Source organism: Syngnathus acus, chromosome 1, assembly GCF_901709675.1.
Source record: "Syngnathus acus chromosome 1, fSynAcu1.2, whole genome shotgun sequence".
NCBI lineage: Eukaryota > Metazoa > Chordata > Actinopteri > Syngnathiformes > Syngnathidae > Syngnathus > Syngnathus acus.
In genome coordinates, this window is record NC_051087.1 from 7,740,316 (window position 1) to 7,762,604 (window position 22,289).

At 41.8% G+C, this 22,289-nt stretch overlaps 2 protein-coding genes across 11 annotated transcripts; one reads left to right on the plus strand and one right to left on the minus strand.

Moving 5' to 3' along the window:
• The first annotated feature begins 3,697 nt into the window (after positions 1–3,697).
• On the plus strand, positions 3,698–6,393 carry aanat1 (arylalkylamine N-acetyltransferase 1). The gene is made up of 3 exons (XM_037270067.1): positions 3,698–4,473; positions 4,993–5,147; positions 5,675–6,393. The coding sequence occupies exons 1-3, from the start codon at positions 4,326–4,328 to the stop codon at positions 5,978–5,980; spliced, it is 609 nt and encodes a 202-aa protein (XP_037125962.1). The 5' UTR covers positions 3,698–4,325; the 3' UTR covers positions 5,981–6,393.
• On the minus strand, positions 5,667–21,953 carry LOC119133323 (inactive rhomboid protein 2-like). 10 transcript variants are annotated; one of them, XM_037269142.1, is made up of 21 exons: positions 21,800–21,949; positions 20,428–20,500; positions 19,670–19,767; positions 16,633–16,733; positions 16,375–16,518; positions 14,850–15,001; positions 14,547–14,730; positions 14,175–14,375; positions 13,562–13,690; positions 13,312–13,421; positions 12,943–13,161; positions 12,649–12,760; positions 12,387–12,461; positions 12,146–12,307; positions 11,800–11,885; positions 11,617–11,680; positions 11,407–11,501; positions 11,225–11,300; positions 11,050–11,150; positions 10,533–10,686; positions 6,811–8,340 (listed from the first exon to the last, which is right to left on the minus strand). In XM_037269142.1, the coding sequence occupies exons 5-21, from the start codon at positions 16,504–16,506 to the stop codon at positions 7,909–7,911; spliced, it is 2,484 nt and encodes an 827-aa protein (XP_037125037.1). In that variant the 5' UTR covers positions 16,507–16,518; positions 16,633–16,733; positions 19,670–19,767; positions 20,428–20,500; positions 21,800–21,949; the 3' UTR covers positions 6,811–7,908. The 10 variants fall into 10 exon arrangements, with proteins under 10 accessions (XP_037125722.1, XP_037125037.1, XP_037125467.1 ...); XM_037269572.1 differs by lacking the exon at positions 20,428–20,500; XM_037269235.1 differs by lacking the exon at positions 19,670–19,767.
• Positions 21,954–22,289: the final 336 nt, after the last annotated feature.

Consider the following 22,289-nt stretch of genomic DNA (forward strand, 5'->3'; position numbering starts at 1 on the left):
TGTTTCTATTGTTTATTTGGATCCCCACTGTGCTACCGGGAAGTTGAGGAGACAACCAAGAATTGTACATGTGATTCAGCACGATTGTGAGGACAAGACCTGAGAAATAAAAAGTTGAAAGCATGGCTATTCCAAAAGGAGTAGCCTCTATGAGAAATTACTCACCAAGACTTTCTGAAGTAGCCTTTTATTTGTCAATCATAGCATCAAACATTAAATTGCCAACTACAGACATTTGCCTCCTGGGAAAATAGAGCTCTCTAGATTGATAAAATGAGTCATCATCACTCAACAAAAATCAAACTAAATAGCCCAGCACCAGGAAGAAATGGAAGAATGTTATGAGCCTAAGATGACTTCAACCAGTAGGTGTCGGTAATGCGCATGGAAGCTAACCCTAACCCCCACTTTCTGATTGGCTGTTTGATCTGTGACGTCACTCGGACACTCTATTAGGGACACTGCCATTTTCAGGTGTTCCTAATAACAGGCCACTACATTAGGGAAAAATCATGGTAAAAGCTTAAATGAAAGTGAAAAGTGCCACACCCGCCCTCACCCCCACTTTCTGATTGGCTGTTTGATCTGTGACGTCACTTGGACACCACCATTTTCAAGTGTACCTAATAACAGGCCACTTTATTAGGGAAATATCATGGTCAAAGGTCACAGGTGTCAAGCTCTAGTCCTCGGGGCCACGTTCCAATATGTTTTCCAAGTGACCCTCGTTAAGCGCACCTGCGTGAAAAGTTTTAGCTCATTTCACGTGCTGCAGGAGCTAAAACTTTTCACGCAGGTGCACTTAAGGAGGGAATCACACGGACACTCCATTAGGTACACCGCCATTTTCAAGTGTACCTAATAACAGGCCACTTTATTAGGGAAATATCATGGTCAAAGGTCACGGGTGTCAAGCTCTAGTCCTCGGGGCCGCGTTCCAATATGTTTTCCAAGTGACCCTCGTTAAGCGCACCTGTGTGAAAAGTTTTAGCTCATTTCACGTGCTGCAGGAGCTAAAACTTTTCACGCAGGTGCACTTAACGAGGGAATCACACGGACACTCCATTAGGTACACCGCCATTTTCAAGTGCACCTAATAACAGGCCACTTTATTAGGGAAATATCATGGTCAAAGGTCACGGGTGTCAAGCTCTAGTCCTCGGGGCCGCGTTCCAATATGTTTTCCAAGTGACCCTCGTTAAGCGCACCTGCGTGAAAAGTTTTAGCTCATTTCACGTGCTGCAGGAGCTAAAACTTTTCACGCAGGTGCACTTAACGAGGGAATCACACGGACACTCCATTAGGTACACCGCCATTTTCAAGTGTACCTAATAATAGGCCACTTTATTAGGGAAATATCATGGTCAAAGGTCACGGGTGTCAAGCTCTAGTCCTCGGGGCCGCGTTCCAATATGTTTTCCAAGTGACCCTCGTTAAGCGCACCTGCGTGAAAAGTTTTAGCTCATTTCACGTGCTGCAGGAGCTAAAACTTTTCACGCAGGTGCACTTAACGAGGGAATCACACGGACACTCCATTAGGTACACCGCCATTTTCAAGTGTACCTAATAACAGGCCACTTTATTAGGGAAATATCATGGTCAAAGGTCACGGGTGTCAAGCTCTAGTCCTCGGGGCCGCGTTCCAATATGTTTTCCAAGTGACCCTCGTTAAGCGCACCTGCGTGAAAAGTTTTAGCTCATTTCACGTGCTGCAGGAGCTAAAACTTTTCACGCAGGTGCACTTAACGAGGGAATCACACGGACACTCCATTAGGTACACCGGGTGCGTACATCGGGGCCGCGTTCCAATATGTGGCCCCGAGGACTAGAGCTTGACACCTGTGACCTTTGACCATGATATTTCCCTAATAAAGTGGCCTGTTATTAGGTACACTTGAAAATGGCGGTGTACCTAATGGAGTGTCTGTGTGATGCCCTCGTTAAGTGCACCTGCGTGAAAAGTTTTAGCTCCTGCAGCACGTGAAATGAGCTAAAACTTTTCACGCAGGTGCGCTTAACGAGGGTCACTTGGAAAACATATTGGAACGCGGCCCCTCGAGGACTGGAGGTCGACACCCCTGGTTTAAGTGAAAAGTGCCACACCCGCCCTCACCCCCACTTTCTGATTGGCTGTTTGATCTGTGACGTCACTTGGACACTCCATTAGGTACACCGCCATTTTCAAGTGTACCTAATAACAGGCCAGTTCATTATTATTTGAACAAAAATTTTGAGTGAACCGATTCTAAAGATTCAATTCACTTAACTCGAATGCACATCACTAGTACAAAACAGTGCAGACGACCATTGGCTGCTAGGTCGCAATAACCGACTGGTTAGTGACGCAGGCTCCTGCTCGGTAGGAGCTTGGTTCGATCCCAGGTGTGAGAATATACAATATTGTGCAATCAACCCTTTATTTCTTCTTTTTTTTTACCTCGCGTAGTGTACCTATTGAAGTGTCCATGAGGTGTACCTACACATATTGTCATTTAAAGCAGTTAACCAAATGTCTGATTTTTATGTTTTAATTGGCGAATATAAAAACAAGGAATAAAACACCAGACACGTTTCAACATAAATGTTTATTAAAAGTAATAATATTAAACGTAAATTTCAAACCAGCAATCCAATGTGAAATAGCAGTAGATATATTGGATGACAATATTTAGGCGTATATATGCATACACGTTATTTAAAAACTACTATAAGTGTTATGAAATCAAGATTACCCAAAGAGAAGCATAATCTCCCCGTTGTTGCATAACGGCGGATCCCTTCATGCAATAAAGTTAGCCGTTAGCTTGGAGAAAACGCGCATAAAAGAAGTGGTGTTTCAGTGAGTGGTTCTTTCTTTCCTCGGCAAATCGTAAATCTACATTCTGGCTTACATAGTTCACGCCAGGAGGGAGACGCAACACGTTCACTGACTGATCCGTTGATGCACGGGGGGAAGGAAGGCTTTTGACCCATTGACTCGTTCGTGAACGGGAAAGTCACTGATTCGTTCTTTGGTGAACGGGAAATGCAATTCACGACTCGTAAACAGGAAGTTACGTCATTTTCTTCTTCGTTTTGCTTTACGGCGAGGTGGCACCAGCTTCCATGGGCATTACTGACACCTACTGGTTGAAGTCATATGAATTGAACATCTCGTTCACTGAAAGAAATCCGTTCTTTCGAACGAATCGTTCACTCACGAGCCAACACTAGTGACAGAGAGAGATTGTTGTATGAAAGCATCAACAAAAAGTGTAAGTGAGCTACAGTATAAAGGGGTTAAAATAAAGCAAGACAAGAACTAACATGGGTCTGGGTACTTTCATTCTGCGCTATAATTTGTCTTAAAGGTGTCTGACTACTGTACACAAATAATGTTTTCAAATTAATCTAGGGAAGAGCCAATATAAACTTAGGGGGAAAGAAACTGACTGCATTAAAATTTGTATACCACAACTATTTTGGGCCATTGGGTTAGCATACCGTATCGTTAGCTTGTTGTAGCTGGATCATGTCTGTTTTTGGTGTTGGATTTTGTCAAATAAATTTCCCCCAAAATGCGACCTATACTCCGGTGCGACATATGGTTTTTTTTCCACTTTATTGTGCATTTTATGGCTGATACGACTTGTACTCCGGAGCGATTTTAAGTCCGAAAAATACGGTACTTATTTATACATGGTGCTGAATCTGTATTCATCCATTCATTTTCATTCGCAGGGTACATATAGACCAAAAAAAATCATTCAGAAGACAGTCGCTCTTCTCGTACGCTGAATTGTCTCACTGTAAATCAAAGGGTATACCAGTACAGCCACCATAAAGCTGCACTAAAAGGATACACAAAATGCTCAAAGGGCTTTCGATCGAAATCCTTTCACATGTTGTTGTTGACATGTGGCGCGCCAAATCCAAATGCGATGCGGTGCTCGTGTTGGTGGTATGACGAAGAGAACTTATATCCTCGTCATACCACCAACTGATCCAGGATAAGTCACAACACGCAAAAACGAAAACACCCCTCCTTACCCCCTCTCAATATGATTATTGTTCAGCTTCAGCTCACTCACGTGTTGAAAAGGTTTGCTTATCCAGCTGGCAACTTAAGGATTACCACGCGGTCTAAGGTGCGGTGTGCGAAGGCTATAAAAGCTCCTGGTGCGCAAGGCTGGAGCTCAGTCTTCTTTACGCACGATACCAGCAGGATCGACAGAGCAGAAGGAAACGGGAGAAAAAGAAGGGGAAAAAACAATCAGGCAGTTAACTAATTTGCCGTTCCCACGTAGGTTTCTTTCCTTTACACTTCTGAAAGTCGTTTTGAAAGCATGTCAGTGGTGAGCTCCATGACGTTCCCGAAGCCGCTCCACATGCGCTCTCCAGTCTCGCAGGGACGTCGACACACGCTGCCGGCCAGCGAGTTCCGCTCCCTCAGCCCTGAAGACGCCATCAGCGTATTTGAGATCGAGAGAGAAGGTAACCGGGCAATGTCTATCTTGGGTTTAACAGTGGTGTCCAAAGTGCAGCTTGTGGGCGATTTGTGGCCTGATGCATATTCTAATTGGCCCGGTAACGAGAAAACCTGGAGATATTGAAAGCTTGACAATTAGTTAGTGGAATTCAAAATAAACCTGTAACGTAAGATGAATGCTATTAGATGGCACATTTAAAATGTGATTTTTTTTAACACCCCCCCCCCCCCCCCCCCCAAAACATACACACACATGCACATATTAAAAATGTTTCCAAGGTTCATTGATGACTCAAAACTGTCCTTTGTTAATACAAGTAGTTGTTTGTCACCCAAAGTCAGCTGGCCTAGGCTTCAACTGACCTAATACGATAAATAATACAGAAAAGTACTAGATAGATGTTTAAATGTGGGGCATTTCACTTCTATTTTTCTGTACATGACCCTGAGTTGTAAAAGATTGGACATCCCTGGTCGACATCAACTATTAGTCAAAATTCATTTGTCCGCATATCCACTTACAGCATTCATCTCAGTGTCTGGTGAGTGCCCTCTCCTGCTGGATGAGGTACGTCATTTCCTCACGCTGTGTCCTGAGCTGTCACTGGGCTGGTTCGAGGAGGGACGTCTGGTGGCTTTCATTATCGGCTCACTGTGGGACCGAGAGAGACTTAACATGGTAAGAGTCAACACGTATCCAAGTAACTTCTGTTTACTCGTCCTGTGGTGCACGGGCATCTCAATAAATTAAGATATCTTAGAAAAGTGAATTAATTCCAGTGATTCATTTCAAAAAGTGAAAACAGATCAAGAGATTTATTATACACTATCAACTGAAAACACTTTTCAGAAGGTTAATTTCAGTATTTCAAAAAAATATATATTTCTTGAGTAGTATTCTAATTTCTTAAGATTGTTAATTTTCTTTTTGCAGCAAGCAAAATCAAATCATGAAATATTTCACTCTGTGCACAGTGAATCTAGTAATGAATGGGCTTCACAAAGTGAACCACTGGGGAAAAAAATCCATTTTGAGCTATTCTCAAATAGTCCAAAAATGTTTCCTGAAAAACAACATAGTCAGTGAATGTATTTTGATACTAGCTCAAACTTGCAATGGCAGGTTGTGCATCTGCACATCCGCACCTTCAGACGGATACCAAATCTCTTAATGCAGATTCAGACTGACCTGTAGTTGTCTTTCAGGATGCCCTGACCCTCCACAAGCCTCACGGCATGACTGTCCACATCCACGTCCTGGCTGTCCACCGCACCTTCCGCCAACAGGGCAAAGGTTCAATCCTGATGTGGCGCTACCTACAGTACCTCCGCTGCTTGCCATACGTTCGGCGAGCTGTGCTCATGTGCGAGGACTTCCTGGTTCCCTTCTACCAGAAGTCCGGTTTCAAGGTGCAGGGCCCCAGTGAGATCACAGTAGGGCCACTCACCTTCACTGAAATGCTCTACCCGGTCAGGGGCCATGCCTTCATGCGTCGCAACAGTGGATATTGAGACTTGGGACTTGTTTTTTTTTTCTCAGGATGGATACCAGTGGCAGGCCCCTGGTTGGAAAAGGAACAGTTTAAGAGACATTAGGCTCAGTGATCATCTCTTTAAAACATAGAGCAAGATGACACACTCAATTTGCCTTTGAAGAAGAGTAAAACATCTGGCATGACGCTAGTTTTAAAAAACATTGTTTTAGAGAAAGGTCTAAAAGAATGCGTCCATTAGGAAAAATATTAGAAAGGTTTTATATTTTCTTTTTTTTATATCTTTATATTGCATTTGATAAATGCTGGACATTTACTATCAGTTTTGTATGTACAGTATATTGGACATATGCCCCAATACTTCTGTCCATATAGGTTATCCAAGCCATGCAGCCACAAGTCTATAAAGAGGCTGGAACAATTCAGATCTATTAAACACTACCATTTAAAGCACATACAAAAGAGCACAATAGTCAATGATTTCTTAATGTCACTTATCCTTATAAGCCATTCAAGCTTCTTGCCTTCTCTGGTTGTAAAGATACTCAGCCTCTGTGCCTGCTGAAGTCTTGAATCAAGACAAATGTGGTTGAAATAGTTTTGTAATGTTTTGTTCTGAAGATAATAAAGAATATATTTTCGAGTTTGTCAGTGTTTATGTGTCGTTAAAAACTGCCTCGGTCGGCTATCTATATCTTGTTAAAAATAGAATTGAGTATTTAACAGTTCTTCTGGAAATTCATCAGTTCATAGCTACATCATTAACAATATCACAAAGTATTACCCAATTTCAATGACAAAAGTACAGCATCAAATAACAAAATAGGTTGAGGTACATTTCAAGACACACATTATTAATAAAGTGTCATTTATTTTTACATGATTGCTTTAACATTACATTGATTTTCAAATTAGATTAAAGTAGAGCTTTGATGTCAAAAATTAAGGTTCATGTTGCCCTTTTTGTTTCTATCTAAAAAAGTCATTTGGTCTTAGTGCAAATAGGCGCTGTGAAGTCATGATTGTTTTTGGGGGTTCAATTGAAACATTCACATGCTTTCAAGTTTAAAAAAAAAAAAAAAAAAAAAAAGGCACAGTGCAGAGGGTTCCTTTAAACAGGCAGTCCTTTAAACAAAGGGCAATCTTGGTGCTTAAAACAGAATAAATTTGAAATCGTTACAGGCTAAAATGTGTTCAAAAGGGAAGTTGAAATCGTTACAGGCTAACATTTGTTCAAAGTAAAAAAAAAAAAAGATGAACAATAAATTATTACATCTCATGTTTTACATAATGTCAAATGACCTGCAAGCCAACAGATAAATCTCATGGCTCCCTTAATTTCTTATCCCCTCAGCATTGATCACTCACAGCCGCTTCCTCGATGGCTGTGGTTAGTAACAAACTGAAGGTGGGTAGAATGGCAGCAACTCTAATCTCACCTCTGCCCACCACTTCTGTTGACCTAAACAATGTACACTTTTCAAAAACTACTGGCCTGCCAAGCCAAGAGGATCTCTTCAAAACACAGAAATTCATTAAAACAGCAGATTTGTCCAGTGTTTGACCCCAATGTCATTTATGTGGGGCATCCGGTTCACCTAAGTTGATAATGGTGGTATCCATTTCCGCTGGATCAGCCTTCGCCTGTATGCTTTTAAAAATGCTGAACAAAACCAGTGATGCTTCTTTGGTTTCATCCTGCTTTTTGCATTTGAGGTCCTGAGTAATTTTCCCATCCGCAGGGTCTAAAGATGCATTGGCCGAGCAGCAGGTAAATACTGGCAGAGTCCGACCTTTATGGAAGTGTGTTAATAATCAGACTCTGCTGAGTACCTTTGATAAAACAACAATAACAGAAGACACAATTGCCAAAGATTTAAAGAGCACTTAGAAAACCTGGATTATCTCTGGTTATCTTGGTCACAGAGGACATCAGCAAGGTAATGACTAGTGCACCACATGGTTAATGTCGTGATCAATATCGTACTTCTCGCAGAACTTGTTCGTGAAGGGCAGGCATGTCAGATGCTCCAGCCAGTGCCAGTTAATGGGGTATATATAAAACCAAACAATGAGCGATGAGAACAGGCCAATGTAGGCCAGGAGCGAAACGCCAATGAGGATGCGTTTACGGTACTTGTCAAAAGTTCCAAATGTAACGTAGGGCAAAAAGGCAAATGAGAGCAGCATGCCGCTGAGGAAGCCAAAAATGTGGGCAATGTTGTCGATCCAGGGTAGAAGGCCGCACAAGAAGAGGAAAAAAACAATTCCCAAGAGTTTTAAAAAAGCTTTCCATGGTTTCTCCAACATCTGCCAACCTTGAAAGAGCTCAACAAATAGGCACGCTAGGAGGCCGAACTGAGAACCTGCCGGACCCACCTGGAGGGATAGAAAGACATAACGTGAAGTCATTCACGTCACAAGAAAACAACATCCGGAACACTCAATTATGGATCTCGTTTTGACCTTTCTGCGTGTACTTTGCATGTTCTTCCCCACAATTGTTTGTTTTCTATTTTTTCTTTACATTATAGTTGGAACCCTCACTGCAAGACTTAAAAAGGAATACTTGAAAATATAGTTGACTGGAGCAAGAGCAATTAGCCCAGAAAATCCAGGGTCTAGGGAGGTATGTTAAGCCAGTCTACTGTCGTAAAGGCGAGAGGATTAGTGAAAATGACGTCAGGTCTGATTTTGGAGTCTTGCCTGGTTGTAAAATGGCAGATGGCTAATCTGTGAAGACAACCAAATTCCACAAACAGACAGAAGAACGATTCACAGCGCGTCTTCCCACACGGCCCAGACGGCAAGGCTGACAAGTTTCAAACGCACAACATGGTCGCTTGTCATTGGCTGAGATCAAGCCTTTATCGGAGATGCTATCACGAGGCAGTAATGTTCTTGTTTCCTAGAACTGCCTAAAAATCACCCGTTGGGATAAGCATGGCCTCACGCTCTTACTTTCGCAACCTGAGGTCTGCGCAATCTTTCCAAAAATCTGCAACGTGTAAATATTGGCATCAAACACGAGTTATTCCAGTAATTTCACCAAGTCTTCTTAACCCCACACTTAAAGGGTAATCCACTTACGCCACCTTCTTAAGTGGCTTTACTGTCCTGTGCGACGCTTCCTGTAGGTATTCCTGGTGTGTGAAGACCTGTGAGCTGGTTAGTTTGTAGGAGAGTTGAACAGTGGGATTTCTGAGTCACACGTCAAGGCGCGTCACAATCCAAACTACTTCACTTCGCAATAAGGTGGCGAGAAAACAAAACAGGGTTCAAAAGGTCTCAATGTGATGAGACAGAGCAAAAATATATTACAGGCGACTTTTGCCTGGTTCTAATTAATTCCCATGGAACGTTTACAAAGTGGGACATTTCCCAAATTCCGGAGCTGTTTCTGTATTCCAGAATGAATTTTGAAGAAGGTGTGAGGATAAGAACAAGTTCCAGAACCGTCTCGGTGTAGAACAGTGAATAATCCCAGTTGGTAACGGCCTTTGTTTGGCCACACAATGGTATTAGACTAATCCCAAAAAGGAAGAAAGTCGCCATTTGCAGACCCCCCCCCACACACACACACACGTGCAAAAGTCTTGCCAGTAAAAAGTAGGTAATCTTGAACATGTTTTTTTCCCACACCTAGTTTTCAGATCAACACGTTGCAACAGTTATCAGAACTGTTATTTATTATTTTGCAATGCTGGGTTCATGATAGACACACGCATTCAATAAATGAATTAAAAGCATTTATAGCATTTTCATTATAATTTGAAAGGTGTGCTGTTCATGCGCCAGGTTGGATACATATTGGGATCTTATCGTGTGAATTATTATTGGAGGCCTAAGGCACCTGGGTATTTACCAGTATGTCTCTCTCGAAGTCATTTGAGTAAATAGAAGGTTAAATCTGCTTTGATAATCCCCAGACTGGGGAAACCTTCTCCAGTAAGTGAACTAAGCCGCGTTAAACCAGTGAGTGGGAACACTAGGAAAAACACAAGACAACAACAGCGGATATGAGGCAGTGCCGGAACATCCAGTGATGTTGACTGTTATCAACAGGTAAACACAGTTTGGCTTATTTGGTAACGAATTTCTATTTTTGATTTTGAAGGAAGCACAGAACACATAACACATATCTGTCTCATGAGATTTTGTTTCTACTGTCCAAATACTCACACTAGACCTTACGGTCTTCAATGAAGTAGAAGAGCAGAAAGTGTTTGAGATTACAAGCGTGCAAAGACTGCAAAATTGACACAGTGTGTGTGTGTGTGCGTGTGTGTGTGTGTGTGTGTGTGTGTGTGTGTGTGTTTGTCATTGACTTGCGCCACAGTGTTGGATTGCATCATTAAACACGGCAGCACCGGTTAATGTTTTGGCAGTTTTGCTGCTTAAAACGATTTTAAAACTTCAACAAAGTAGGAGTCAAGTAAAAACCCGGGCTCGGGTCTCCAGTGGATGACAGTTATGGCTCCTCTATTGCACTATTTGCAGCCTCTGCACGATGTATGGCGTATGTGGAGGTCGCTAATGTATGACAAATATAATGGGAGAGAGAAACCCACCTCAGCTCTGTAGGGCAGGAAAAGGGCAGATGCAAGGTTTCCAGTTATACCACTGAAGATGTAAATGATGGAAATGCGCACCCACCCAGCCAGCTTCTCCAGGTCTCTCAATATGGTCATCTGAAACACTACTGATACCACGCAGTGTAGTAACCTAAACACAAACAAACATACACGTGAATTTCTGAAGCTTGATTATATCATTTGGGCGCTACACAGCCGGCAATCCATTTTGAATTAAGCTCTATGACTCCTCTTTAAAGAAAAACTCAAGGGTTCTTCACATACTAGGAACGAAGAGTATTTAAGAATCACACGAGTGAACAGTTTAAAGCAATATGGGGGATTTACAAATATTGCAAGTTAATGGTATTTAAACAAGTTGTAAAACGTTTTATGTGGAGTATCGCATTTGGTAGCAACATGTAGATCACTTAAATTTATGTTTAGCAGACTCTCCATAAAAAAAAAATCAAATAAGTTCAAGACCAAATATTTTGCATGAGGACGTGCATACCCAGCGTGGAGGAAAAGGGACAACCAGAAACGGTAGAACTGATCAGGTACATCAGGGTTTAGGAAGGGAAGCAGGCCACAAACGTCATCCAGACAATGGACCTGTAAAAAGTTGGCATGTGAATAAAAAAAACACTTTGAGACACATTAAAGTCAATTTTGCACATTCACACTACCTGTGAGCATAGTGTGGCATCCTCGTGGAAGTAGCCGTGCATGAAAGAGCAATACTCCCTGGTTGTAATCTCACACCTACGGGAAGGGTAAATAATGGCACTTTGACACGATCATACTGAAAATGTCATATCTTAATGAGCCACTGAGGTCAGTCAAAAGGTAGATATGAACAACATCTCACCTGCCCTTAGTGCCTATACAGCAAGGTCGACCCTTGATGTTACAATCCATGTGTCTGTAGCCGGTATGGTTCCATTTTTGTGGATATGTACACACCTAGACACACACACGCACGCACACATATCTATGCATGACCGCAAAACAGAAAAAGAGTGTGCATGCTTTTGAACTGACAAAAAATAAATTCTCCACAATATTAGAATTTCCTCACCGGCCACAGGGTGATGTCATCTGGCCACGTGTGAGGCTCTGCAGAAGCAGGCTCTTCACATACTCTTCACAGCACGCCACATAGTGAGGTAGAGAGGAAATTTGTAAAGATGCAGTCCAAACTTACAAGCCCAGTTATTCAATTAGAATAGCTTCTACTCATGCAATATGGGCATGTGCTCACCTGGGATCCTGGTGACATACAGAGCCAGAGGACCTGCTGATATCCACAAGTTCATTGTCCCATTTGATGAAAGTGGCCAGTGTCTCCTGCGTGGACAGTTTAAGGATCCAATATTTATCACAAGATAATTCCCATGTAGAGGACAGAAAAAAAAGAAAGAAAAAAAATAAACAAAACAATACTGCTGCATACTTTTGAACAAATCCTGTTAATAATTAGTATTATAAAGGGATTACATTGTCAAAGATTAAATGTGCACGTGCCGGAATGAGTTCAGCGCGTGCTACCATATTCCCACCCAGTAAAGTTGTGTTACAAAGATGCGTGCATGTGCCGAGCAACGTACAGAGCAGTCGGAGTTGAGAGTCTGCACACATCCAGAGTTGTCATTCTGAACACAACACCCAGACTCTTTCTCCAGATCTTTGGCCTTCTGAATCAGATGGACTATTTGTCTGTCCTGTCGGATACATGGAGAAAACTTGGCCCCCAAATGAATCAGGTCATCCTGAGGAGGAGAGGAAATAATATTCTTGTTTTCGAATGGGTCTGTATCAGTAAAATTCAGCACGTGAAGTCACACTTACAGATCTCGGGCCGATCCAAAAGTTCTGTTGTTGGATGTACTTGACACTCTCATAGATGCCTTTGTTCTTCAGCACCTACAGAGGGCGACACAGGGCTGAATGAAATACAGCAGACATGATGACAACAGAGACTTGACTGTACACGAGTAAACGGGATCATAAAAATGTCACATATTGTGCAACAAAAAAAATATATACAAAGTAGAAATAACATTATCCTGTCAGGTATGGGGGGAAAAAAAAAAAGTCAATATTCACTTACTAGGTCTGTTTTAGAATGTTGTGCAAACCCCACAGGGGCAAAACCATAAGTACAGCAGGACAGCAACGTGATTACAATATGGACAAAGGTGATCCAGTAGGTAAAGTAAGGCCTGAAAATACAAATGATGACTTAAAAGCACAAAAAACATCTTCACTTACTCTAAGTGTGTAGTTTAAACACATTGCCCATCCCAACCCTACATTGACCTTGTTCAACTGTCATGTTTTTGCAAGTGGTGGTTCTGCAAGTCAACTATTATTATTTTAGACATAGTAAGCCTCTATCCCTAACCTATGGCTGTGGAAGTCATCCAACTGCTTCTGGATGGTACTGCTGAGGCTGCGTCGGTAGTGCCGGTTCAGCCACTTGCCCACGACGCCCATTCCATAGTGACGCTTTTTGTTGTCAAAAGCAAAGTGCTTCACTTGGGAAGCGATGCGACGGCCACGTCGCGAATGGCTTTTCTCCTGGGCCGCTGTTGGTGTGCGAGGTGTTCGAGATACATCTTTACTGGGGAGAGGGAAGATCAAATAGGATTTCAAGACATTACTTTGACGCATATACTAGTCCATGGATATAACATGCCTGTTGGAATGCCAGGATTTTGCAGGGAGGGAGAGTTAATTGTTCTAATGTTATGGTTGTTGTTGTTTTACTCACAGGCTTGAGAATTTCTGGTCTGGTTGCTCACTGGGAGCAAAAGCAGCGGACATTGGTGGTGACTCAAATACATCATCAGCCATAGAGTACAACTCATCGTGGACATCGACCTGCAAAAAAGTTGGTAATGGCTATAGCTAACAAAATCCTGGAGATTTTTTTTTGTTCAGTGAGGAGGAAAGATAAGTATGGTGCATCAAAAAAAGAAATTGTTGTAATGACAGAGCATTTACTCTGCGATCTGTCTGACCTTGCTAAAAAAGAGTGACTCAGACATGTCTGCTGAGTCCACAGTGTCATCGTCCATCCAGCTGGGCCTGACAAAGCTCCTCCTGGGAAAGTTGCGGCCGGCAAGGGACCCCGCTAAGCCGCTACGGCCCTGGTGGTCGTGGTGGTGGTTGGGGAGGGGGTGGGGAGAAGGACACACACATAATTTGTCATAAATTTACTCATCAATGTCATCATGATCAAGACACTATTTTCTATCAGAAACCTTTCGTTTTCTAAAATTTAACGACAAAGTGGATGTCATCCATCGAATTAAGAAATTCCATAAGGCAACCCGGTATATTGTGATCATATTACATCACATTATATTATTCTAATGGCTGCCTCATTTTACACCAGTCTAACTGATTTGACTAAAGTGTTTCATTTGAATTAATTTCTTTTTTTCCCCACACATTTGGCTGCCTCTGAGTTTTTCCTTGCCTGAAAGCAGGATGTAGACTAAGTGATGTTGATTTTTGTGAACGGTGGGCTTCTAACACACGACAGTCAACTCTGTGACTACTAATACAGCTGTAACATATGCATGGACACACACACACACACACATGCAGACTTTGCGGAGTCGGACCCACCCTCAGCAGGTTATTTGCTGCACGGATGCTCATGCGGGCAACAGACTCCCTCTTACGTTTGGGCAAGCGACTGTACCCGGAGCGCTGGCTAGTAAAGGAGCTGAGTGAGGTGACCCCAGGGGTGATGGGAGCCTTGGGGGAGCGAGTGTCTATGTCTTCTGGGTAACGGAACGCTCGTCCCCGCGCCAGGGGGTCCACAATCTAGCAAAGAGGAGGAGGAGATGAGAGATAGATGTTGCTATTAGTGGCGAGCTCAAGGGGGAGGATGAACAGAAGTCAAAATAATATGAGCATATTGAGTCTGGTTGAACAGTGAGTTCTAGTCTTGATCAGTATGAAGTATATTTACATGTCTTATTGTCAACAGAGCACCTTAGGCATCTTGGGTGGGACCGGTGATTCCAGGCTCTGCTCGATGTTTGTGGCTGTATCGGGATCTCTGAATTGTGGCTTCAGCTTGCCATAGCGTTGGCTGCAGTGGCGCAGACTCTTCCTCTGCCAAACCTGCTGCTTACTTTCACAGTCTTCTCCTATCCCAAACCACTGGGCTGTATTCCTGCGGGCACAAAGGAAAGATGGCGGATAGAGCTTTAGTCTGATAAGAGTCCATCAGTAAGGTCAGAGGTTGCAATAGCTTTTTGCTCAGTGCTGAAGGAACAAACAATATGATCTTACTTGCGAATACTTTGTGAGAGCGAAGTCTGTCTTCCAAACTTTTCCCTTCTCTCTGAGGCTGACCGGCCTCCATCTCCGGCTCCGGTGACACTCTCGGACACAGAGCTGGTTGCTTGGCCACCGGTGTTTTTCTTCAAAGATGGCCGAAGGGGCTGACCAAACCAGAAATAAAGGCAATACATTTTAAACATTTGTTGGAGTAAAACAGACGGGAGAGGAAAGTTTCAAGTTGCTTGGGATGAATTACAAATAAGTAGATTAAAAAAGAAAGTGATACTATCTTCAGAGTAGTTCAACTGTGCATGTATTATTCTCTGCAAAACATTTTAATTAAAGAGTATTTAAATTGGGGACAGCACAATAGATTACGGAAAAATATTAGTCAACTAGTTTACGACCTTAAGAACACCATGGAGCACAGTCTTTCCAAATGAAATTTCCAACTGTTCTTCTTTTGGGTAATGAGAGTGCACGGTTGGTTGACTCTTGATAACAAATGTATGCATGGTGGACTACAGTGACTGATCTTCACGAACACTTTAAGGGGGCAACATGTGCCATAAAACAGTTTGTCTTCGACTCAGTGGTACTGAAAAGCCATGTTTGCATTCTGAGCAAGGGGCCCGCAGGGGAGAAAGGTTTGGCTTCATGCCTACAAATGCAAAGGACAGCTGGCCAACGTGATACTCTGCCCTGGCAAACAACGAGATTAACATAGTTGAACTTGAATGTCTTCCAACTTTAAAAAAATAAAATAAATACACTATAGTCCTGATTCTTCATCCTGGATCTCACTCCTGCACTATTGGCAGAGAAAGATTATTTTTGGCTGCTTGCCTTGTTGATCGCCATACTCCTAGAGAATGAATGTGCAAGATCGTGAAAATTCCTAAGAGGCCTGCTACAACACAAACCAACTACCTAGTGAGAAAAGTGTAAAGTACAGCGTTGTGGCGATAGGAAACATTATTGATCCAATGGATGATCAATATCTAAGTTGCTATGCCCCTGTTGTTCATTTTAGGTGTAGTATGAATAGAAAATTAAATATTACTCTTAACAGTCCATGAATGAACAGTAAGACTTAAATGTTTCACGCTGCAAGCAAAATCAGTGAGCAATGAAAATAGATACATTGCAATTTTGTACATTTCAGTGGAGAAGCGGCAGACGAATGAATGGATGGATGGTTGGTTGGTTGGATTAACAAGACTGGGTCAATTTCCTTGAATGTTCTAGACTCCTGTTTCCAGGTGAATGTCATCTGGGTCAGAATAATGCTGCCCAAGGACTTGTGCTGTACTAAGCATCATGGATGTCACGCAACGAACAGATGCCAAGTTGTTCATCAGACTACTGGTTGAGATTGAAAATAAATCAACTGTAGCACTGCTGGCTGAAGCCCAGCCGAGCACTCCATTTAGCCTCAATTGCTTTCACAAGACCAACAATTAGACTATAACATTAAATATGAAAATCATGTTGGTGAGTGCTGAAAATAGGGACTGATGAGAAACCTAGGTACCTGTTTAGTGGGGTCATGAGGCATCATCTCTTCAGGGTTGGGTATTGCTATGACAAGACTGGGTGGCTTCTTGCTCTTTAGACGGCTATCCGACTGCTGCCCATAAGGAAGTGGCTCTTCCCCCTCTTGCATCTTGACGATGTTCTGTAGAAGAGAAAAATAAAGATATTCATTTGGTCAAGTCTTGGTAAAATAAATGAATACAAAATAGACAGAATTACTTTATTGTCATTGTACAACAAAATTAAGATATTCTACCAGTGGGAGGCTGCTGGTGCCACTGGGAGCAATTCAGGGTTCAGTGTCTTGCTCAAGGACACTTCGACATGGTCACCAGGGATGAGGGTTGAACCCACAACCTGAAAATTAGGAGACAAACACTGTGCTAAACCACCCTTATAATTGACTGTAGGCCTAAAAATTCCTCAACAACCCTCATTTATTTTTGTGGACATCTAAAGGGACTTGTAAAAAAAAATACATAAATAAATAAATAAAAATAACTTGTTTTAACAAAGAGAATAATAACATCCTAGCCATATGAAAAGTAGCATTATCATGGCTAAACTGCAATTTACTCAGATGTATCAGTGTTTATGCTTGACTTCTATTTTAAGAATGAAATTCAATTAAATATCTCCATCCATCACTGACTTATCGGATTAACTTTTAACAGGGCCTGGAAATAACTCCACATGTGTATGATTGATCTAATTTGCCAGTGGAACAAATAAGCATTAGCTCAGTCGAGCAGTAATTACAAATCATTCATTTGTATCCTAAGAACAGAAAATGCAATGATAGAGCCTCAATCTATCTTGACAAAGTCACAGCCAAGACGGGAACAAGCAGGTAGTGTAATTGAGTATGTCCAAAACATCACAAAGCAAGACACTGAGTACTTCGCAGTAATCGGAGTAACTATCGAAGTCACCCTGAAGTGGTCCGAGCTCATCCATAAATGTCATGATAGGAGGGACAGCTTTGTTGTCGAGTCGAAGGCCATAAAAGCAATGCGGGGCTCGGGATGTGTGTGTGTGTGTGTGTGTCACAAATGCAGCAGGGAAACTTGACAGCAGCTCAACCAATAGACTAGTTTTCTTCTAGACAGACATTTCGCTGACTGTGCACATCCACCGGCCATTTTCATTTTTAATGACAATTGGTGGTTATGTTTGAATTGTATCCACTTCAAGTGTATAAACATTTTAAGCTTGAATATCAAATCTTAATTCAGCTCCCTTGAGAAGAGCATTTATACGTCCACTCAACCACTTAGATGATGAAAGAGCTGTTCTAATGGACAGAGCACTCAAGTGGTGGAGAGTATTAATGTAGACCGCTGTCCATATCCTCGCTCTTCTCTAAAGATAGGCCTGCGTTCTTATGACAATTAAGAGAGTTTAGAAAAATAATGTTCTAACGAATTAGAAAATGTACAGACTGTGGTGTTTGAGGAGTGTGGATTTGCACAGGGAGTATAACAATAAAATTTGTTTTTTTCTGAAATGTTTTTCTAACGTGGCCAAACTGACAAACAAATTGTTTGGTGAATTTTGACAGGTCATTTTTAAAACTGTGTATGACACCTGTTAAGCTTTTTACAGCACTCAGTGAGGTTGATTTCAATCTTTTAACTCCTAAACAAAATTGTAATGGTTTGTGTTTTTTTGACGATGTTAATTGTTGAACCAAGATGTCGTTTCTTATTAATGGCGGGCTTGATCCTGTTACAAGTGTGGGAGAGAAGTCAGCCACCCACTAACTGACATCATAGATTCCAAAGAGTCACATGTCATTGGCGTCATCAATTTCTACTGTAATCACGTGACCTGGAAAGTAGCCAAGCTAACAAATGCCCAAATAGTTTGCCCAAACCGCTTCACAATGCGGCCTTTGCTGCGCTTATTCATCAGCAGCTGTTGCAAAGGCATACTTCATCATCCAGCCCCACACCGTCTGTTTGACCACGGGCGAGGCCGAACAAATGCGCGTATTAAAAATTGGGAGGCAAAATGTGCTCTTATCATTTCATAACTAACAACATTTTCCATGTGGGAAAACAGTGTCCGAAAACACCCGGCTGGCAGAATAGGTGTTATTTTACACAACTTTATAGGAAGAATATTTGGAGTTACATTACAAAACCGATAAGAAAAACAAAGCGATAGATAGAAGGTTTCACACATGGTTGCTTTGTAGATATACACAATTTTCACCCACGGTGTATTTTTGGCATGTTTCACACTCTGACTCAAGGTGACACAAGGCGCCTCCACATCTTTGTGCATTTCTGCACAGTTTCTGAGTTTTACAGCACTACAACTCCCACAGTTGCCAGGATGCACGCCGGCCAAAATGCAATACCATTTGTAGCAGTTTAGTAACAACCAGGAATGAACTGAAATCAGAGAGGTCCATGTGCGTGACATGTAGAAGTATCACAATCAAGTTGTTTTACAATGAATTATTGTAGCAATTATTTTATCAATTAATTTCGGGGGTATTTTAGATTGATGTGTATTGCATTTTTTTCTATATTGGGAGACTTGTGTCTGACGGAGGTTTCGCGGTGCGTTCACGCTAAGCATCATTTTCCATGCTACAAACAAGCACTTCTGATGTAAGTACTGGATACTGTTTGGTAATCAAGTAGATTGCGCAACATCCTTCCTCCTGTTACACAGCCTTATTCGGACTCTCTTCTGTATGGTGATCACAAACATGAATCAAAAATGACGGTCTCATATATTCTGATGAACTCGGTTTCTTCAATAGAATCTGAGGTCTTTCATTTTATCCTCATTAAGGTTTAAAGGTTATCTGTGGTCTCTTCTCAAGGTTTCTCATTTCCCCTAGCTGGAGTTTTGAGTTTTTCCTTGCCCTTTTGGGAGTTTAAGATCAGGGGATATTTGAGAATATTTGCCATTTTTCACATGTCCTGAGTGTTGTTAGTCACCTAAATGTTGAACAGAGGGTGTGATTTACCAAAGTCAAATTCCTTGTTTGGCACGCTCAAACATGGCGAATAAAAACTCTTGAATCTTAAAGTTTGTCTTGTGACAGCTCAATGAGGAAATGACCCTCATCACTTCTTTTCTTAATAGTCATCACCTTCCCTCAGAGACCTTGTCAAGTAAGGAGAGTCTTAAAATAAAAGGTCTGACTCCGAGCTGCGGATGATGATCCAGTTTGAGATACATCAATATTTTAAATGTCCCTATACAATTTATTACTAGACTTGATTGTTTCCAATATTGCTTATATGACGAAAAGATAAAATGAACAACCTTACTGATATTTAAGCTGTTGTTTTTGCGGGAATGTATTTTGAGCCGAGAATTCTAGCTGCCAACTCTGTTACGGTGGTTTCATTTTGATCCCTCAAGGTACCTGCAACGATAAGTAAGAGTGAACCCATTCAAAAATAATCAATTGAAAAATAATTTTGGACATGCCAGTTCTTGGTGTTCAATCTGTCCATGTAACAACCGTTCCAACACAGTAGACCACAACACATCAATCTCCTGCAAACAAAGTGCTGAGTGTCAACTACTAACTAATCATAGGTTTGATTTAAAGCAGGTTTTGTTATGTTCAGTTTTGGGCTCACATGTCACACGTCTGGAGTATGTTTTCTGAAAACGACCCCTTTGTGCTTTGCTATGCTGAAGAATATTGTGATAGTACAAAGTACAATAGCGATCATTTTGGTCACTACAATCCTGACATGAAAACTTCCTACCAAATGATATTGTGCGAGAGGACACTGCAGTATGGGACCAGCTGGCAGAGTGTCTCAATAAAGGGAATATTGTGCATGGAAAAATACCTTTTTTTAAGACAGTCACTTGTTAGTAAAACAACAGCCGGTCTCCTGATGAATTTCACACCGAGTCTTTTAAAATGTGGCTAAAATGTCAGCGCTGGTCAGTCGGCATCATGCGACCATGACAGAACAAGCGGTTTTCAGGCCAGCAGGAGCATAATGAGAATGCATCGAAATCTGTGGGTGTGTGTGAGTTTCTTTAGTCCGTCAACAGTCAAACCTACCCAGTCATTCTTCACGTCCAAACTGAGAAATCTCCAGAGCTTAATGACTCAAAACCTTTGTTTTGTTCTTTGCCTGCATTAGCACACAATAATGTCGACAATTAGAAAAATACAGAAGCCACTGGTTGCCTTTCACTGCAAAAGAATGGTAAGACTGGATTCCATTTAAACACGCCAGAGGCAGTCTAAAACATTGCACCATCCCCACAAGAATTGGCATGCCCAAACCTGCAGACAGGCAAGGGAGTTTGTTCAGCTAAGCAGCAGCCTGGCTTCTCATCATCTTGAAGATGCCTACTTGAAAAAAAACTCTGCGTTATGCTTTATTGTTTAAGAATTCATGTGTTTCACTATCGAAACATCACTTCTTTGAGCGAAATGAGCACCGTTGTCCTCGACAGTCAACATTGCAACAGAAAAGCTAGCAGTGAGATTTTGAACTCTGGAATCGTTTCCCTACTACCAGCGGTAGAGCAACAGTTCTCTTGCCGAGTTCAAATTTTATGGCTTCTAAAGCCATTGAATGGCTGTGTTCACACTACATAACTTCCTGTTTTAATTTGAGAATGATGGTGTGATTTACATCCCACTGAGCCTAATAGTGTGTCAAACTAGATATAGCTAGAGGTCATACAGTTCAATCTATGACTAAGTGGCGAGCCTAACCCAATTTCACCAAAGTAAGGTAAAAGTATTAGATAAGTTACACTTACAGGAATTTATGATACAACATTCTCAACTGAGTTAAAAGGAAAAAAAAAACATCCTGCGCAGATAACTTGCAGGACTAACAATGTAGGGAAGACTGCGATCTGTGGGCGCCAGGAGCTGTACAGCACAGTCCAAAAAGAAACGAGGTTGTGTGCCGTGAGAATTTTCAAATTCAAACGCTCAAAGGTTGGAAAACACCAAGCTACACAAACAAGATGAGCATAAATGGACACGAAAGTGTGCACGCGTTCCATCGTCACATGACTGTGTTTGACTAGTGCCTCCCGCATAGTTTGGATAACAAATAAATGACATGTCCGAACACACGGCAGCTGCAATAGCGCAACAAAGAATAACACGAGACTAAATTGTGTGGAGCGCTCTGCTTAATTACTATGATTGGACATACAGCGGAAACTAAAATAATTATTTTTACCCGATCAATTCGATTGAGTAATTTTAATTTCCTAACAAAATGTACATTTATTGTAGTTTAGGCAGAGAACAATTTACGGTGGCGATTTTGTAATGTCAGCGCTGACTACTTTCCCATTACCACGAGTAGCCCGCTGAGGACACGAAGTGGGCTAAAAAAGCTAACTTTTTCCACGCTGTTACAAAATTATCGTAACGTCAACGCCTAAAGCTATATTCGACTCACCGGCAATAATGAATGGCCAACCTGTTCTTCATGAGCAGGTTGTATTTATCGAGATAGAAACGTCGCGGTCGGCAGGGCGTCCGCCGGTATGTCGGCACTTCCCTCTTTGTGTCTTCCAACATCCTTGGCTTGAATTGCAGCCGCACTACACAAGAGCGGGAGGCGGAGTTTCAACTGACCTCATCCGGAGACCAGGCGAGCTGGACGGACGCCAGCTCCGTCAACACCGCCCCCAACCGAAAGTACAGCACTGCTCGGATATATTCCTACAATGCGTTGACAATACTTTATTTTTTGAACCAAAAAAAAACATAAGTGAACAGTCAGAGATTTTCAGTGTAGTAAAACTGCTTGATATGCGGCCAAATGAAAAACAGTTAAAATGTCTGCTGATATGGTTATTTTTAGGCAGCAATAGTTAAAATGTATTCATTACGTAGTTTGATTAATTTGCCTCGATTAATAATTGGTTGGTTTTATGTCAATAAAA

What these genes read in the sequence shown, in the direction of transcription:
- aanat1 (XM_037270067.1), top strand. Translation starts at nt 4,326, where the DNA reads ATGTCAGTGGTGAGCTCCATGACGTTCCCGAAGCCGCTCCACATGCGC. An exon ending in ATTTGAGATCGAGAGAGAAG is followed by an intron (nt 4,474 to 4,992) that starts GTAACCGGGCAA and finishes ATCCACTTACAG; the next exon opens with CATTCATCTCAGTGTCTGGT. An exon ending in ACCGAGAGAGACTTAACATG is followed by an intron (nt 5,148 to 5,674) that starts GTAAGAGTCAAC and finishes GTTGTCTTTCAG; the next exon opens with GATGCCCTGACCCTCCACAA.
- LOC119133323 (XM_037269054.1), bottom strand. Translation starts at nt 16,506, where the DNA reads ATGCAAGAGGGGGAAGAGCCACTTCCTTATGGGCAGCAGTCGGATAGC. An exon ending in GATGACTTCCACAGCCATAG is followed by an intron (nt 12,761 to 12,942) that starts GTTAGGGATAGA and finishes TTGTATTTTCAG; the next exon opens with GCCTTACTTTACCTACTGGA. An exon ending in TCCCTTTTCCTCCACGCTGG is followed by an intron (nt 10,687 to 11,049) that starts GTATGCACGTCC and finishes GTTTGTGTTTAG; the next exon opens with GTTACTACACTGCGTGGTAT.